At 47.3% G+C, this 14,325-nt stretch overlaps 1 protein-coding gene across 11 annotated transcripts in view; it reads left to right on the top strand.

Moving 5' to 3' along the window:
* The window catches only part of Pigv (phosphatidylinositol glycan anchor biosynthesis class V), a 32,057-nt gene that overhangs the window by 9,477 nt on the left and 8,255 nt on the right, over positions 1-14,325 (top strand). For 6 of the 11 annotated variants that reach the window (XR_004121109.1, XR_004121112.1, XR_004121115.1 and 3 more), the window contains 2 exons: positions 2,226-2,681; positions 4,964-5,075. Coding sequence is in view for 4 of the 11 variants with exons in the window: in XM_031378991.1 (XP_031234851.1) it covers positions 2,226-2,507 (282 nt within the window). In the remaining 7 variants the exon portion in view is untranslated. Of the gene's footprint in view, positions 1-2,225; positions 2,770-4,963; positions 6,345-14,325 lie in introns of those variants that run through there. The other 5 variants (XR_004121110.1, XM_031378994.1, XM_031378993.1 and 2 more) reach the window with 5 other exon arrangements.

Raw genomic sequence — 14,325 nt, 5'->3', positions numbered from 1 at the left:
AAAAAAAAAAAAAAAAGAAAAAAAATAGTTGGGTGGTGGTTACCAGGAGATCACCTTTCATCCCAGCACTCAGAGGCATCCAGGAAAAAAACAAAAAACAAAACAAAACAAAAAACCTGAAAAACCAAAAACAAAACAGGCATCTAGATTTCTTGAGTTTGGGGCCAGTCTGGTCTACAGAGTGAGTTCCAGGACAGCCAGGGCTACACAGAGAAACCCTCTCAAAAGCTAAAACAAACAAAAAATTAATCCCAGTGGCTGTTGAGGTTAGCTGGGACTACATCGTGAAACCCTGTGTGAAAAAATAAAATCCACCTAGATATGGTGACACAAAATTGTGATCCTAGCGCTTGGAAAGAGAAATCATTCCCAAGTTAAGGGCCAGCCCGCCAGGCATTTACAGTAAGTTCTCAGCCAACTAGAGCCACACCCTGAGGTCCTGCTCAAGAAAGCAGAGGTCAGGTAGAGGAGCACAGTGCTGCTGAGAGGGTAGCCTAGTGGTGGAGTACTCGCCTGGGGTGTGAGAAGCCCTGAGTTCAGTCCCTAGCTCTGAAATAAAAGGGGAGCGAAATAGCATTACAGGGACTTACTGCCAAGCCTGGTTGAACTGAGTTCTGCCCTGGAATCCACATGTTGGCAGAAGGCAGCTGGCCACACCCACTCAGTGTATTTATTGTGGATGTAGGAAAGTACCTAACTCACTAAGGGAGGCCTCGTATTTAAAATGGGCTCTAAAGAGTGAAAAACAGCCAGGTGGTGGCGCATGCCTTTAATCCCAGCACTTGGGAGGCAGAGGCAGGTGGATTTCTGAGTTCAGGGCCAGCCTGGTCTACAGAGTGAGTTTCAGGACAGCCAGGGCTACACAGAGAAACCCTGTCTCGAAAAACCAAAGGGGGGGGGGGGTTGTGGTGGGAAGAGTGAAAAACAAACCAAGTTCCTATATAAGAGGCTTGTAGGAGTGGAGAGATGGCTAAACTGATGAAGTGCTTACAGCACAGACAAACTTTGGATCCTCAACTTAGCACCCACATAAAAAGCCAGGTGTGGTGGAGGACAACTGGTGTGCTGGGCAGCCAGTTTAGCAACATGTCCAGGTTCAGTGAAAAACTCTCTAAAGATCAGTTCAATACCATCCTTGTATACATAGTTTGAGGTCAGCTTGCACTACATAAAATTCTGTCTCTTCTCCAAAACCAGTACTGGGGAAGGAGTAGGCTGGAGCAAAGGCTATCAGAGGCCTTAGTTCAGGGGAATGTAAAAGAGGCTCTTGGTTGCTTTCCATTGGTGACAAGGAACTGAGATTCGTATTTACATACCAAAGCAGACTGGGCTTCCTGGTTCTCCCAGCATCCCTCAGGCATACCCTGCCCTCCCCAGAGGTTCCTCCCTATATAGTCCAGACCTTTTGGTGTCTGTCCATCTGCCCATCTCTCTTCCTCTCCTCTTCTATCTCTGCACACACATCCCTTTCTCTCTTTCTCTCTCCTTCCCCATCCCCTCTTTTCCCATGGCAGCTTCCCTGACCTTGGTCCTTGGGGTCGGTGAACTCAGCTTCCTAATAAACCTGCCTAATCTGGCTTAAATTGGCTCATTTCACCTTTGGTGAAGAAATAAGCTATCAGTTCTCTTGGGAAGCTTTCCCTGGTACACAGGCAGTAGATATCTTGTCCAGGGTTTGGGAATGGTGGTGGCAGTCAGGATCAGAGGTTTGATTTTATGTCCAATTTTGAGGTTTTTGGCTGTCTCCGAGGAAGTCTTGTCCCTACACTGACCAGTTCTGACAATTTGTGCTGTTCTTTGAGCCATGTAGTTAGGGGAGATAAAAGAATCGTAAGCTGTGTCTGCGACAGGATCAGCTTTGAAGTGACTGCCAGGCAAGCTCAGAATTCCTGTGAGATGGGAAAGTTGAGCTAAGGAACAGAGACCTGCTGCTTCTCTCTGCTCTCATCCCTCGTGATAAGGAGCCTCCAGGTTCCCACTTCAGTGCAGACTAGAATATAGACTGTGGGTAAAATTTGACCACATAGACCTTTTAGTATTGGCTGGCCCTTCACACTGAGACTGGTTATTGGGAACTCAGGGTTTGTCTGGCTGATGTACATAATCATTATTAGGCAGATCTGCAGCTATTACTGAATGGGCTTTTCCAGTGGGATTTTTTTAGTTGTCGGGCCATGATTCACCCAGCCACATCATTGATGCTCCAATCAACATGGCTTTTCCAGGTCCTCACACGGTTTTTGGGCTCTTCCACTCCTGTCATGTACTGGTTTCCAGCTCACCTGCTTCAAGATCAAGAGCCACTGTTGAGGTGTGAGGACACAGCACCTCAGAAGCCTCTGGAGGATGGTGCCACCCCAGGACAAAGGGCTCCCAGAAACTGTGTCGTGAAACTCCTGTGCAACTGGAAGACCTGCTCTCCAGTCACAAAATACATCCTACTCTACTTCCTGACCTACTGGCTTCTGGGACTAATTCTCCATTGCAACTTCCTGCCTTGGACTTGACCTGGAGTGTCAAGGGACAAGCTGGAAGCTAATTTAACCCAGGGTTGAAAGCTCTAAGACACACTGGCAGGGACTGCCTGCACACCCTGGAGAGCACTGTCCAGTAGGATCTCCCTGGAGGCCACTTATGAAGGGAAAATGTGAAAATAGGAGCCCCTTCTCATCCTGGGTGGGGTGAGTTTAGGGGAGTAACTTCCCTGCTCAGTGGAGCTGTCTCAAATCCCCCTAGTCAACAAGTGTCAGGCAATCTTAAACTACTACTGATCGGTGTGGAAGTCTTTTAGTTTTTGAAACAGGGTTTCTCTGTATAGTCCTGGCTGTCCTGGAACTCTGTAGACCAGGCTGATCTCGAACTCAAAAATCCGCCTGCCTTTGCATCCTGAGTGATGTGTTAGAACGGCGGGTCGCGTCAGAACATACCACACTAGACCCAAACAGTTCCACTTGTAAGAAGTTTGAGAGGGAGCGAGGGGGCAGTATCGGAAAGAGAGTAAGGAGGGAGAGGGAGAGGAAGGTAGGGAGAAGGAGAGGGAGGGAGAGGGAGAGAGAGAGAAGAATGTTCCATATATATATATGTATGTATGTATGTATGTATATATATATACATATATATATATATATATATATATATATATATATATATATATATATATATATATATATATATATATATATGTAGGTTCTGATGTTGATGTACGTGGCTGCAGGTTAAGGTAGGAGGTGAGCCCAGTGGATTCTGGGAATATGGTGGTTGTTGTCCAGGCAACAGATCTGTGAGACCCGCCCATTTGACACCACAGGCTTTGGAGGCCCTGATGCTAACACGGAGTGCTAGGCCCACAACTGAGTGTAAGCCACCATTGCCTGGCCTGGTGGATAAATTTAAATGTTTGATCAAAGCACAGGCCAACAGCCTAGCCCATTCACAATGATGGAGACAGTGCAGTGTAGTGACGAAGGAAAGGGGGACTGCCTACTCTAAATGAGAGGTTTCTCAAATTTTCTTTTTCTTTTTTTAAAGATTTATTCATATGAGTACACTGTAGCTGTCTCAGACACACCAGAAGAGGACATCAGATCCCATTGCAGATGATTGTGAGCCACCATGTGGTTGTTGGGAATTGAACTCAGGACCTCTGGAAGAGCAAGTGCTCTTAACCACTGAGCCATCTCTCCAGCCCCTGAAGTTTTCTTAAGATTTATTTATTTGTGTATTTTATATGAGTACATTGTAGCTGTCTTCAGACACACCAGAAGGGGGCATCAGTTCTCATTACAGATGGTTGTGAGCCACCATGTGGTTTCTGGGAATTGAACTCAGATCCTCTGGAAGAGCAGTCAGTACTCTTAAATCACTGAGCCATCTCTCCAGCCCCTGAAGTTTTATAATATGTGTATGTGTCCTATCTTTTTGTGTTTGTTTTTGTTTTGTTTTGTTTTTTCAAGTCTATCATCTTAACTACTTGGCCACGACTACAAGAGTTTGTTTTGTTTTTTCAAGACAGGGTTTCTCTGTGTAGCCCTGGCTGTCCTCGAACTCACTCTTTAAACCAGGCTGGCCTCGAACTCAGAAATCCGCCTGCCCCACAAATACTGGGATTAAAGGCCTGCGCCACCACTGCCAGCTGTGAAAATCATAAAAACTCCTTTTTGCAATGAATTACCTTTTTCTGGAGGAGGGGTGGTCAGGGGAGTTAAGACAGGGTCCCTCTGTGTACCTTTGACTGTCCTAGAACTTGCTTTCTATGTAGATCTGGCTGGTCTTGAACTCAGAGATTCTTCTGCTTCTGCCTCCTGAGGGCTGGGAGTAAAATCTGCTCCACAGGTTCTGCCAAGCTAGTTTCTATAAAATATAAGGGGCTGAGGCTAGAATTCAGTAGTACAGCACGTGAGGCCCTAATTTCAGTAATAAATGTCACTTGGGTCAGAGCACAGGATCTGAATCTTGGCTCCTATTCCTCATGTTCCAGCTGTATGATCTAAAGCTACCTTCAGAGCTTTTACCTGCTCTGAAATTAAGGAGCAGGCTCCTTCCCTGGGGTGTGGTTTAGGCCTTAAATCTTGAGGCTACCTTAAACAAAAGACCACAATCTACATACCTGGAGCCTCCCGGATGATCTAAGGGGAAAGTCCTCTATTTCCTTTGATCAATTGGAAACTGCCTCCCACCGCCCCTGGGAACTACTCTGAATAGAAGCTGTCATGGGAGAGTAATGACACCTGGTGGAAAGGGTAACCCAGGATGACTGGTTTTCCATTCTCAAAGATCATTCTTGATTGGTAGGCATGAGTCAGAGGCACCGACACCACAGCGCTGATAGGGGAACATTGTGGCTAAGTCAGTCCAGGTAGTGTACAGGAGCATCTGCCCTGCCTCCTGGCTCCCTTTGCTTACTAACAGTTGCATCACTGACCCTGAGGAACTTGCTGAGTCCCACCTATCTCAAACACTCCAGGTCGCTGAGGCGGGAGGAGAGCTTGAGGACTGCTACAGAACAAGACCCCGTGTAACTGAAGAGAGTGTCCCTGCTGCACAGCGTTCCTGCATACTTGAGCCAGGTAACTTTGGCTTGGTGTCGTCATCCTTCTTACTCCCCATTGGGCCAAAAATTCCAATAAGCAGCATTCTTCAAAACAGATGGCAGTCAGCAGTGGCTTCAGGAAAGCTGAGAGTTGGAATTTGGACACACTCCCTCCAACCGTGACAGAAAGCTCAACTTGCCAGCTGAAGGGAAGCTCCTGGCCAAGGCCCAGCACCCTCTGTGGGAGCCTCCAGCCAGCCTGGCCAACGAGCGAGCATTCCCACCCATCACCACAGCACTAGCACAGCCAAGCATTTGGTCTGGAGTCAAATGCTACTGAAAATGTACACACAGATTGGGGCAGCCCTCTGCCTTCTGCCAAGACACCAAGTGCCCTTCTTGGCAAAAGACACCACCTCTCCCCTAGCGTCCCTCCAGCTGGCAGAGATGGCAGCCTCTTCACCAGCAGCTGTAAATCCTATAGGACTCCCCCTCCCCCTCCAAGAAAAGTGCGTGGGAGGAGCCGGGTCCTTTGGCCTCTCTCTGTTTCACTTTGCCTCCTTTTGGGGGCTAACCTGAAGCGATTGTTCCTCTCCTGGGAGAGGTGACTCACCACACACACACATTGCTGCTGAGGTCCCCCTTGTTTTGTCTCTAGAGCCATCACTCAAGAAACCCTACACCTGGGGACCCCTGCTAGGTGAGCACACCTGGAGAAGGCCAAGCCTCTGGCCTGCGAGGCTAGCTGCTCAGGTTCTAAGGAATGGGCTGACTTTATGGCCAGCAGCTGTCCTTTTACCGGCCTATTAACAGTCTTTAATAGTCTGAGGGAGGAACATGAAGGGCCCAGGCAGGAAGCTTCCTGTTTACCCGAGGTCTAAGAATGCCACAGCTGGGTTGGGCGGCCACAGTTTCAGAGAAAAGTCATTTCCTTCTAAGACCCTGCGAAAATGCAAACCAGACACTCTGAGGACCCAGAGGTGGATGTCTTTTTGTTCTTTAATGAAGGCGGGAAAAGAGGGGCCTTGGCTGGCGGGTCTCTGGTCATCCCACTGGGGTGGGACAAGCGGAAGTCTGGATCTAAAAATGTAAAGTGTGGAGGCTTAAGAGATTTTAAATGGATTCTTTTAACCAGTTGTTTATTAATGCCTATTTTGGACTAAGGAAGGCCTAGCCACGCCTCCTGTCCTCAAGTGTCTTTATCGAGTTGCTGGCCAGTACACAGGAGCATTCATTAGGGAAGTGGTAAATTCTTTAAAAAGCAACATTTTAGTGTGTGTGTGTGAACATGAACATCCTATAGCACATTGGAAGTCAGAATTGCCCTCTTGTTGAGTGTTAGTTCTTTTAATATGTGCATCCTGAGGATAAAACTAGGCACGTCGGCTTGAAGACAAGTACCTTCACCCACTGAGCCCCCTTGCTGGCTCACAAGTAGCAAATTCTGAGGCATAAAGGACACTTCTTGCTATCTCTCTCTACTTAAATTTTTTTTTATAAGGAGGATGAGTTAAAGGTTTAATTTGAAAATGGTGTGGTGCACACATGCAGTCCCCTGCCCTTGTGAGGTGGAGCAGGAAGATTGTGAAATCAAGACCAGGCTGATGTGGTGCATGATATGTTTATAAAAAGATAAAGAAGGCTGGGTAGTGGCAGTGCAGACGTTTAATCCCAGCACTTGGGAGGCAGAGGCAGGTGGATTTCTGAGGTCGAGGCCAGCCTGGTCTACAGAGTGAGTTCCAGGACAGCCAGGGCTACACAGAGAAACCCTGTCTCAAAAAAACCCAAAAAAACAAACAAACAAAAAAAAGATATAAGATATGTTCTATGGAGTTATGGTGAGGTATGGGGGAAGAGGGTGCCTTAACAGGCCCCTGCCAAGGCATCCCTTCCCTCTGAGGGACCAGCCACAAGGGTGTATAGTATAGGATAGAGTTTTTTCCAGGGATGGGGAGGGAAGTTAAGAGGGTAGTTGTTAGCATCAGGGCCTCCAAAGCCTGTGAAGTTGCATGGTCGGTCTCACAGACCTGTTGCCAGGGCAACAGCCACTATATTCCCAGAATCCATTGGGCTCACCTCCCACTTTACCTGCGGCTACTATGTCAGAACCCATACACACACACACACACACACACACACACACACACACACACACACGGGGAACATTCCTCCATCTCTCTCTCCCCCCTCCTTTCTTTCTGCGCTACTGCCCCCTCTCTCCCTCTCAATTAACCCTCTTACACGTGGAACTGTTTGGGCCTAGAATGTGGTGTGTTCTGACGCATCAGTAGTAGAGGCAGAGAGAGGCAGAGAGTAGAGAAGTATAGGCAGGCCGTGGCCATGAGCATGTAGAGACAGGGGAAGGGAAGAGCCCAAGAGGGCAACAGAAAGAAGCAAGAGGGAGGAGGGGCAAGCAGCCCCTTTTATAGTGGGTCAGGCCTACCTGGTTGTTGCCAGGTAACTGTGGGGGTAGAGTTTGGACACAGTGCTAACAATGCACACCTTCAATCCCAGCACTTGGGAGGCAGAGGCAGGTGGATCTCTGTGAGTTGAAGGCTATCCTGGTCTACAGAGAGAGTTCCAGGACAGCCAGAGCTGCATAGTGAGACCATGTCTCAAAAAAAAAGGGACTGGAAAGATGTCTTAGTGGTTAAGAGCCCCAAGTACAACAACCTATAACTGTAGCTCTGGCAGTGCCACCACGTGGAAACCTTGGCAACCTGCATTCCTGTGCCCATTCCCACAGAGGAACACACAGAAACACATTTTAAGATCTCGAGACTAGAGCTGGGCAGTGGTGGTGCACACCTTTAATCCCAACACTTGGGAGGCAGAGGCAGGTGGATTTCTGAGTTCGAGGCCAGCCTGGTCTACAGAGTGAGTTCCAGGACAGCCAGGGCTACAGAGAGAAACCCTGTCTTGAAAAACCAAGGATGCCTCAGCATGAGCCCACAGAGGCCACCCCCTTACCAAACTTCCACCAAAACATATTCCCTCTCTTTATCTTTTTATAAATAACAAAAAGTGTTTATTGTTCTTCCAGTGGTCTAGAGTGTGTTTCCCAGCACCCTTGTTGGGCAGCTGAAGACCTCTGGTAACTCCAGCCCCAGAGGATCTGACATTCTCTTTTAGCTTCCATGAGCTCCTGAGCACATATGGCACACACTCACAGAGATACATATATACATAAGAATAAATATCTTCAAAGAGTTCAAGGCAGTGCATGAGTATATTATTTTCCCCATCCCCTAGTAGCGTTGGCAGTGCTGGGAACAAACCTGTCATGCCAGCGAGGTAAGAGCCATACCGGTGAGCCACCCATCCCCAGCCAGAGAGTGACTACAGCAGATGGGAAGTGAATCAGGGAAGAGATAGCGCTCAGCTTGAAGGAAGCCAAGGAATTACTGTAGCTCTGGCTTCAGAGCCAGCCACTGTGTTCTAAAGCTGTGCAACCCGAGCCACACGGAATGCAGCCTGACTCCTCTCCTCTGTGCATTCGACATGATGGCGCCCTTATCTACAGAGTTCTTATCCATAAACTCAGTCACCCTTTAGGGTGAGATAAATGTTACTACTGGATTTTTGAGACACCTCATGATAGTCCTTATTGACCTTAAAGCTATACCCCAGGCTGGCTCAGAACTCTCCATCCTCCAGATTGAGATTATATGTGTATGCCACCATACACATCAGGGATAGTTGAATGGGACAGGTTTCTACTCTCAGAACTTGGAAGATAGAGGCAGGCAGATTTCTGTGAAGTCTAGGCCAACCTGGTCTACCTAAGAAGTACCTGGCTAGCCGGACTTGCATAGTGAGGCTGTCTCAAAAAAAGAAAGAAGGAAAGAGAGAGAGAGAGACTTGAAAAAAGGAACTAATCAGTACTGAGTGTTGTGTTTTATAAAAAGATAAAGAGTGTGTTTTGTGGAGGTGGAGTCAGGTATCAGCACTCCATGTGCTGGGACAGTGGACTCAGATTCTAGGACAGGTAGAGAGGCATCCTCATCGAGTGGTTACTGCAGTGGTGCTGGGGTGGGAGAGATGAGAAAGAGGGCACTGTGTGGCTTTGGGCAAATGGCTGGACTTCTCTAGACCTGCCTTCTCATCTGCATGTGGAGCTCAATCATCCAGGCGTAGCTGTTCCTCGCTCCCTCAGGGACAGGAGGAACCATGCAAGGTCCTTTCGTCCCTGGAGAGATATAAGCCATTACTGGTTACTGGAGGCAGAGGGGACCTGCCCACACTCCTGTTGCCTGACCTAATTAAACTCTGGTTCACCAAGCTAAGATCTTTGGTTTGCTGCTGGTGCTCTGTGTCTTACTTAGGTAGGCAGACATGTGCTCATAACCTCCCCAGAGAAAGCTCATGTGATAGGCTGTAAAGACATGGCATTATGAGGGCAAAAGAGTGGACAGCACACAGTGACATCATTGTCCTAAATGACTAGATACAAATAACATTCCCAGGTAGGGGAAGGAGAAAGAAAGAAGAGCTGCAGAGATAACTCATTCTATAAAAAGGCTTGCTGCAGGACAAGATAAGAGCGCTGACTGCTCTTCCAGAGGTCCTGAGTTCAAATCCCAGCAACCACATGGTGACTCACAACCATCTGTAATGGGATCTGATGCCCTCTTCTGGTGTATCTGAAGACAGCTACAGTGAACTCACATCAATCTTTGAAAGAAAGGAAGATCAGCCGGGCAGTGGTGGCACACACCTTTAATTGTAGCACTTGGGAGGCAGAGAAACAGTTGGATTTCTGAGTGAGTTTTAGAGACAGAGAGAGAGAGAGAGAGAGAGAGAGAGAGAGAGAGAGAGAGAGAGAGAGAATGGGTACTCTGTCCTCAGATGGAATGACCCTTTCTGCTCTTGCTGTGTGATTAGCATCTCTGCCTAGTGGAGACTTGCAAGCCTGATCACTCCCACCTGAAATAAAATAAGGTTAGCCCCTGTGGCTTCCACATGTGAGCTGTGCCTGCACACACAAACACAAGTAATCAAATGGTTCAAGTGCTACAAAGGTAAAGAAACTGGGCAGAGCAACTCAAGTAGGAAAGTATGTTTAGTGAGCATGCAAGAGGCAAGGCCAGGCCTTCTAATCCTAGTGCTCAGGAGGCTGAAATAGAATGACAAGTGCCCAGCTAGCCTGGGCTACACAATGAGAACTCCCACACCCCAGGGTTTTGTGACAGTTTTTCTGTATAGCTCTGGCTCTCCTCGAATTGAATTCTCTCTGTAGATCAGACTGTCCTCAAACTGCCTCTGCCTTCCAAGGGCTTGGATTAAAGTATGTGTCACCACGATAGGCCACACAGTGAACACTTAAAAACAAAACCAAAGGCAGACAGTGGTGGCGCACGCCTTTAATCCCAGCACTTGGGAGGCAGAGGCAGGCAGATTTCTGAGTTCGAGGCCAGCCTGGTCTACAGAGTGAGTTCCAGGACAGCCAGGGCTACACAGAGAAATCCTGTCTTGAAAAACCAAAAAACAAACAAAACAAAAACAAAAAGCCTCACTCAAAACCTTTTATTTCATCTTGGGTGTGTGTGTGTGCCAGAGCACATATGTGGAGGTCAGTTGCCCTTTTGCCCTTTCAGTGGGTATCACCTGGGGATTGAACTCAGGTCTTCTGGTCAGGTAGCAGGCACCTCCACTCATGAAGCCACCCCACCCACCCCCAAGAATTTTTTTTTAGAAAAGCTTTTGGGTTCAATCCCCAAGAAGGAAGAAAAGAAGGAAAATATTGGAGGAACAGGGAAAGAAAAGACAGAAAAGGATACTGAACTCAGGTATTAGGAATTGAAGATGAAAGCAAGCTTGCTGCCACAAAAACACTTTCCAAAATGTAGTGGTTCATTTATAGCAAGTCCTTTTTTGAGACAGGATCTTACTTTGTAGCCTTGTCTGGCCTAGAATTCAGTATGTAGACCAGGCTGGCCCAGAACTCAGAGAGATCGGCTTGCTTCTACGTCCCTGCTAGGATCATAGCAGTAAACCTCTTGAGCAACCCCACCCACCTTACTTTCTCTCTCTCTCTTTCTCTCTGTATACCCATGCACATATTCTACATACACAGAGAGAGGGGGGAGGGAGAAAGAGGGAGAGAGAGAGAGAAGAGTTTCTAGGAATTGGCTCCCTCCTAATACCAGTAGATCCCAGGGATCCAGAGCAGGTCACGAGGTTTGGTGGCAGAAAGCATCTTAAACCCAGTGAGCCATCTTTCTGACCCAGAAGTTTCTGTCTTGTTTGCATCAGAGTCCAGTGCAGATTTGGGGGCAGGGGTCCTGTCAGGACCAAGCGAGGCCATGCCTTGTTTTGTGACTGACTTAGCCCTGCACTGGCTTCCCAGACTTCTGTACCTGCTGAGGAGCATTGAGGGGTCAGGTCAGCCCGGAGGACATTCCATTGAGCAGGACTGTCCTGTGGCCACCCTTACAGCAAGGGAGGAAAAAGAGGCAATCATAAATAATTCCTTCATTTAACCATGTTCCAAATATTGCACAGGACACAACTCACGCTGAGAAATTCTTGGTGTTTATCTGAAATTCAAATGCCGCACTTTTACTAGCTAAACCTGGCAGTCCCTAGGAGGAAGTGAAGCTTGGCCCGGCACTCAGGAAGATCTTTGTATGTCAGTGTCTCTCTGAGCCAAATACCTGTTTTTCCTTACAGAATACATTTACCCCAAGTCCCATGTAGACACGGTACTAAGCACGCAGTCCTGCAGTCACCTTCAGAGGCAGTTACTTCTGGCATGGACGCATTAAACAAATTGTCTGCACTGGGCAGTGGTGGCGCACGCCTTTAATCCCAGCGCTTGGGAGGCAGAGACAGTTGGATTTCTGAGTTCGAGGCCAGCCTGGTCTACAGAGTGAATTCCAGGACAGCCAGGGCTACACAGAGACACCCTGCCTCAGAGGAAAAAAGAAAAAAAAAAAAGCACAAAAAACAAAAATTGCAAATATATATAATCTTTTAAAATTCAATTAAATGATTATTTTGCCTGCCTGTACATCATATGCATGCAAGTGCCCGGAGAGTCCAGAAGAGGGTGTCAACTCCCTGGAACTGGAGTTACAGATACCTGTAGTAAGCCACCTTGTAGGTGCTAGGAAGTGAATCTCTGCCCCCTGGAAAAAACCAACTGTCCAGTTCCATATGCATATTATAAACACCTCCCTGCTGCTGATTACTATGGGGTTTTGTTTTGTTTGTTTGTCTGTTTGTTTGTTTTGTTTTGTTTTGTTTTTAGCTCTATGCTCTAGAATCTTTTTGGAGATAGATACCAGAGCCTTGCTCTCGGCAGCCTCGGTGTTAGGCTCTGCCTCTAAAGGCCACGAGAGGGCGATAGCGAGGCCGGAGGAAGAGGGATGAATTGGCTCCTTCAACTAGCTTCCTGTTCTGTGAGTGCTGGGGTCCTAACACTCCTGTCCTGTAGGGGCAGGTCCTTCCTGCACTTACTGTGAGATGAACTTTGGAAGTGTGTTTCCCCAGCAGCAGCTCCATAGCATCCCATCCGGAGACACCAGCAACCAGCCAGTCTGGGTCCCCAGCATGTGCAGAGACAGCAGGCGAGAGCACCAGAGGTCTCTCTCCAGTGTCCGAAGGGCTCGTCCAGCCCACTGTCCAGCCCCTCCAGGTGTCCCAGGTTCAGTACCTCTGAACTCTTGGCTTCACTCTCTAGTCTAGACAATATAGATGCTTCCTGCTTGCTCATGTCTTTTTAATTTTTTGGGGGGGGAGGGAGTATTCATTTTCTTTTATCTACATATGAATGTTTTGCCTGCATATAGACCAGGCTAGCCTCAAACTCGGAGAATCCACCTGTTTGTGACTCCTGAGTGCTGGGATTAAAAGTGTGCATCAGCATTTCCGGGTCAAAGAAAGGACTATTTTTTCACCAACATTATTCGAATTGCCAGGATATAGTGTTAATTAAAGAAAGGCTCCCCAGGGGCTGGAGCCATGGCTCAGCAGGTAAGAGCACTGACTGCTCCTCTGAAGGTCCTTAGTTCAAATCCCAGCAACCACATGGTGGCTCACAACCATCTGTAATGGGATCTGATGCCCTCTTCTGGTGCTGTCTGAAGACAGCTACAGTGTATTTATTTATAATAATAAATAAATCTTTTTTTTTTTTTAATTTTTTTTTAAGATTTATTTATTTATTATATGTAAGTACACTGTAGCTGTCTTCAGACAGCACCAGAAGAGGGCATCAGATCTCATTACAGATGGTTGTGAGCCACCATGTGGTTGCTGGGATTTGAACTCAGGACCTTTGGAAGAGCAGTCAGTGCTCTTAACCACTGAGCCATCTCTCCAGCCCCAATAAATAAATCTTAAAAAAAAAAAAAAAAAAGGAGTGTGCCACCACCTTGTCCTGACCTTGGAATTCTGATCCTCTTGCCTTCACCTCCTAAATTCTGGGATTACAGGTGTGTGCCATCACACCTGAACCAAGGCAAGCACAATACCAACTAAGCTGTGTTCTTGGTTCTCCTAGAGTTTTCCGCCATTACCTACCTTTATAGTAATCATGTACACTTGTTATTATTATTATTATTATTATTATTATTATTATTATTATTATTAGTGGTAGTAGTAGTAGTATTCATATTCTTTTAGACAGGATCTCACTGTGCATCTTTGGCTAGACTGGAATTCACTGTGTTGACCAGGATAGCCTCAAAGGCACAGAGCTCTACGTGCCTCTGCCTCCTGAAGTGTTGGAACTAAAGGTGCAGGTCACCATACCTGGCTTATATTTAACAATTTTGTATGTTGTTAACCAATCGCTATAGTACCTTTTCTCTGTAAATTACTTTGGTTTCTGTTGCACTGAGAGGGCTCCAATGGCTGTGAAAATTGGTATTAGTAAGGGTCCCAGATAAATAGAGGAGATCCAGCTTAGCTGGAGTCAGACCGCGCTGAGCTTTATGCCAATGCAGCATTCGGCGCTCTCGGTTCCTGCCACACAAGTAACCAAATATCAGCTGCCGTTATTTGTGACAACGTGGTTATTTGTGACAACATGCCGACTGAAGCTCGTGTGTGTGTGTGTGTGTGTGTGTGTGTGTGTGTGTGTGTGTAAACAGTGATGAGAGCACCATGGACAGTCCTCCCATGCCTCTGAATCCTTACAGAAAAAAGCAAGAACAGTGTCGGCACACCTCTGTAAGCTCAGCATCCGGGGCACGGAGGCAGGAAGATTAAGAGTTCAAGACCGCCGGGCGGTGGTTGCGCATGCCTTTAATCCCAGCACTTGGGAGGCAGAGGCAGGTGGATTTCTGAGT

The sequence above is a fragment of the Mastomys coucha genome, unplaced genomic scaffold (assembly GCF_008632895.1).
Source record: "Mastomys coucha isolate ucsf_1 unplaced genomic scaffold, UCSF_Mcou_1 pScaffold18, whole genome shotgun sequence".
NCBI classification, from domain to species: Eukaryota; Metazoa; Chordata; class Mammalia; order Rodentia; family Muridae; genus Mastomys; species Mastomys coucha.
This window is presented reverse-complemented; position numbering and strand designations above follow the sequence as displayed.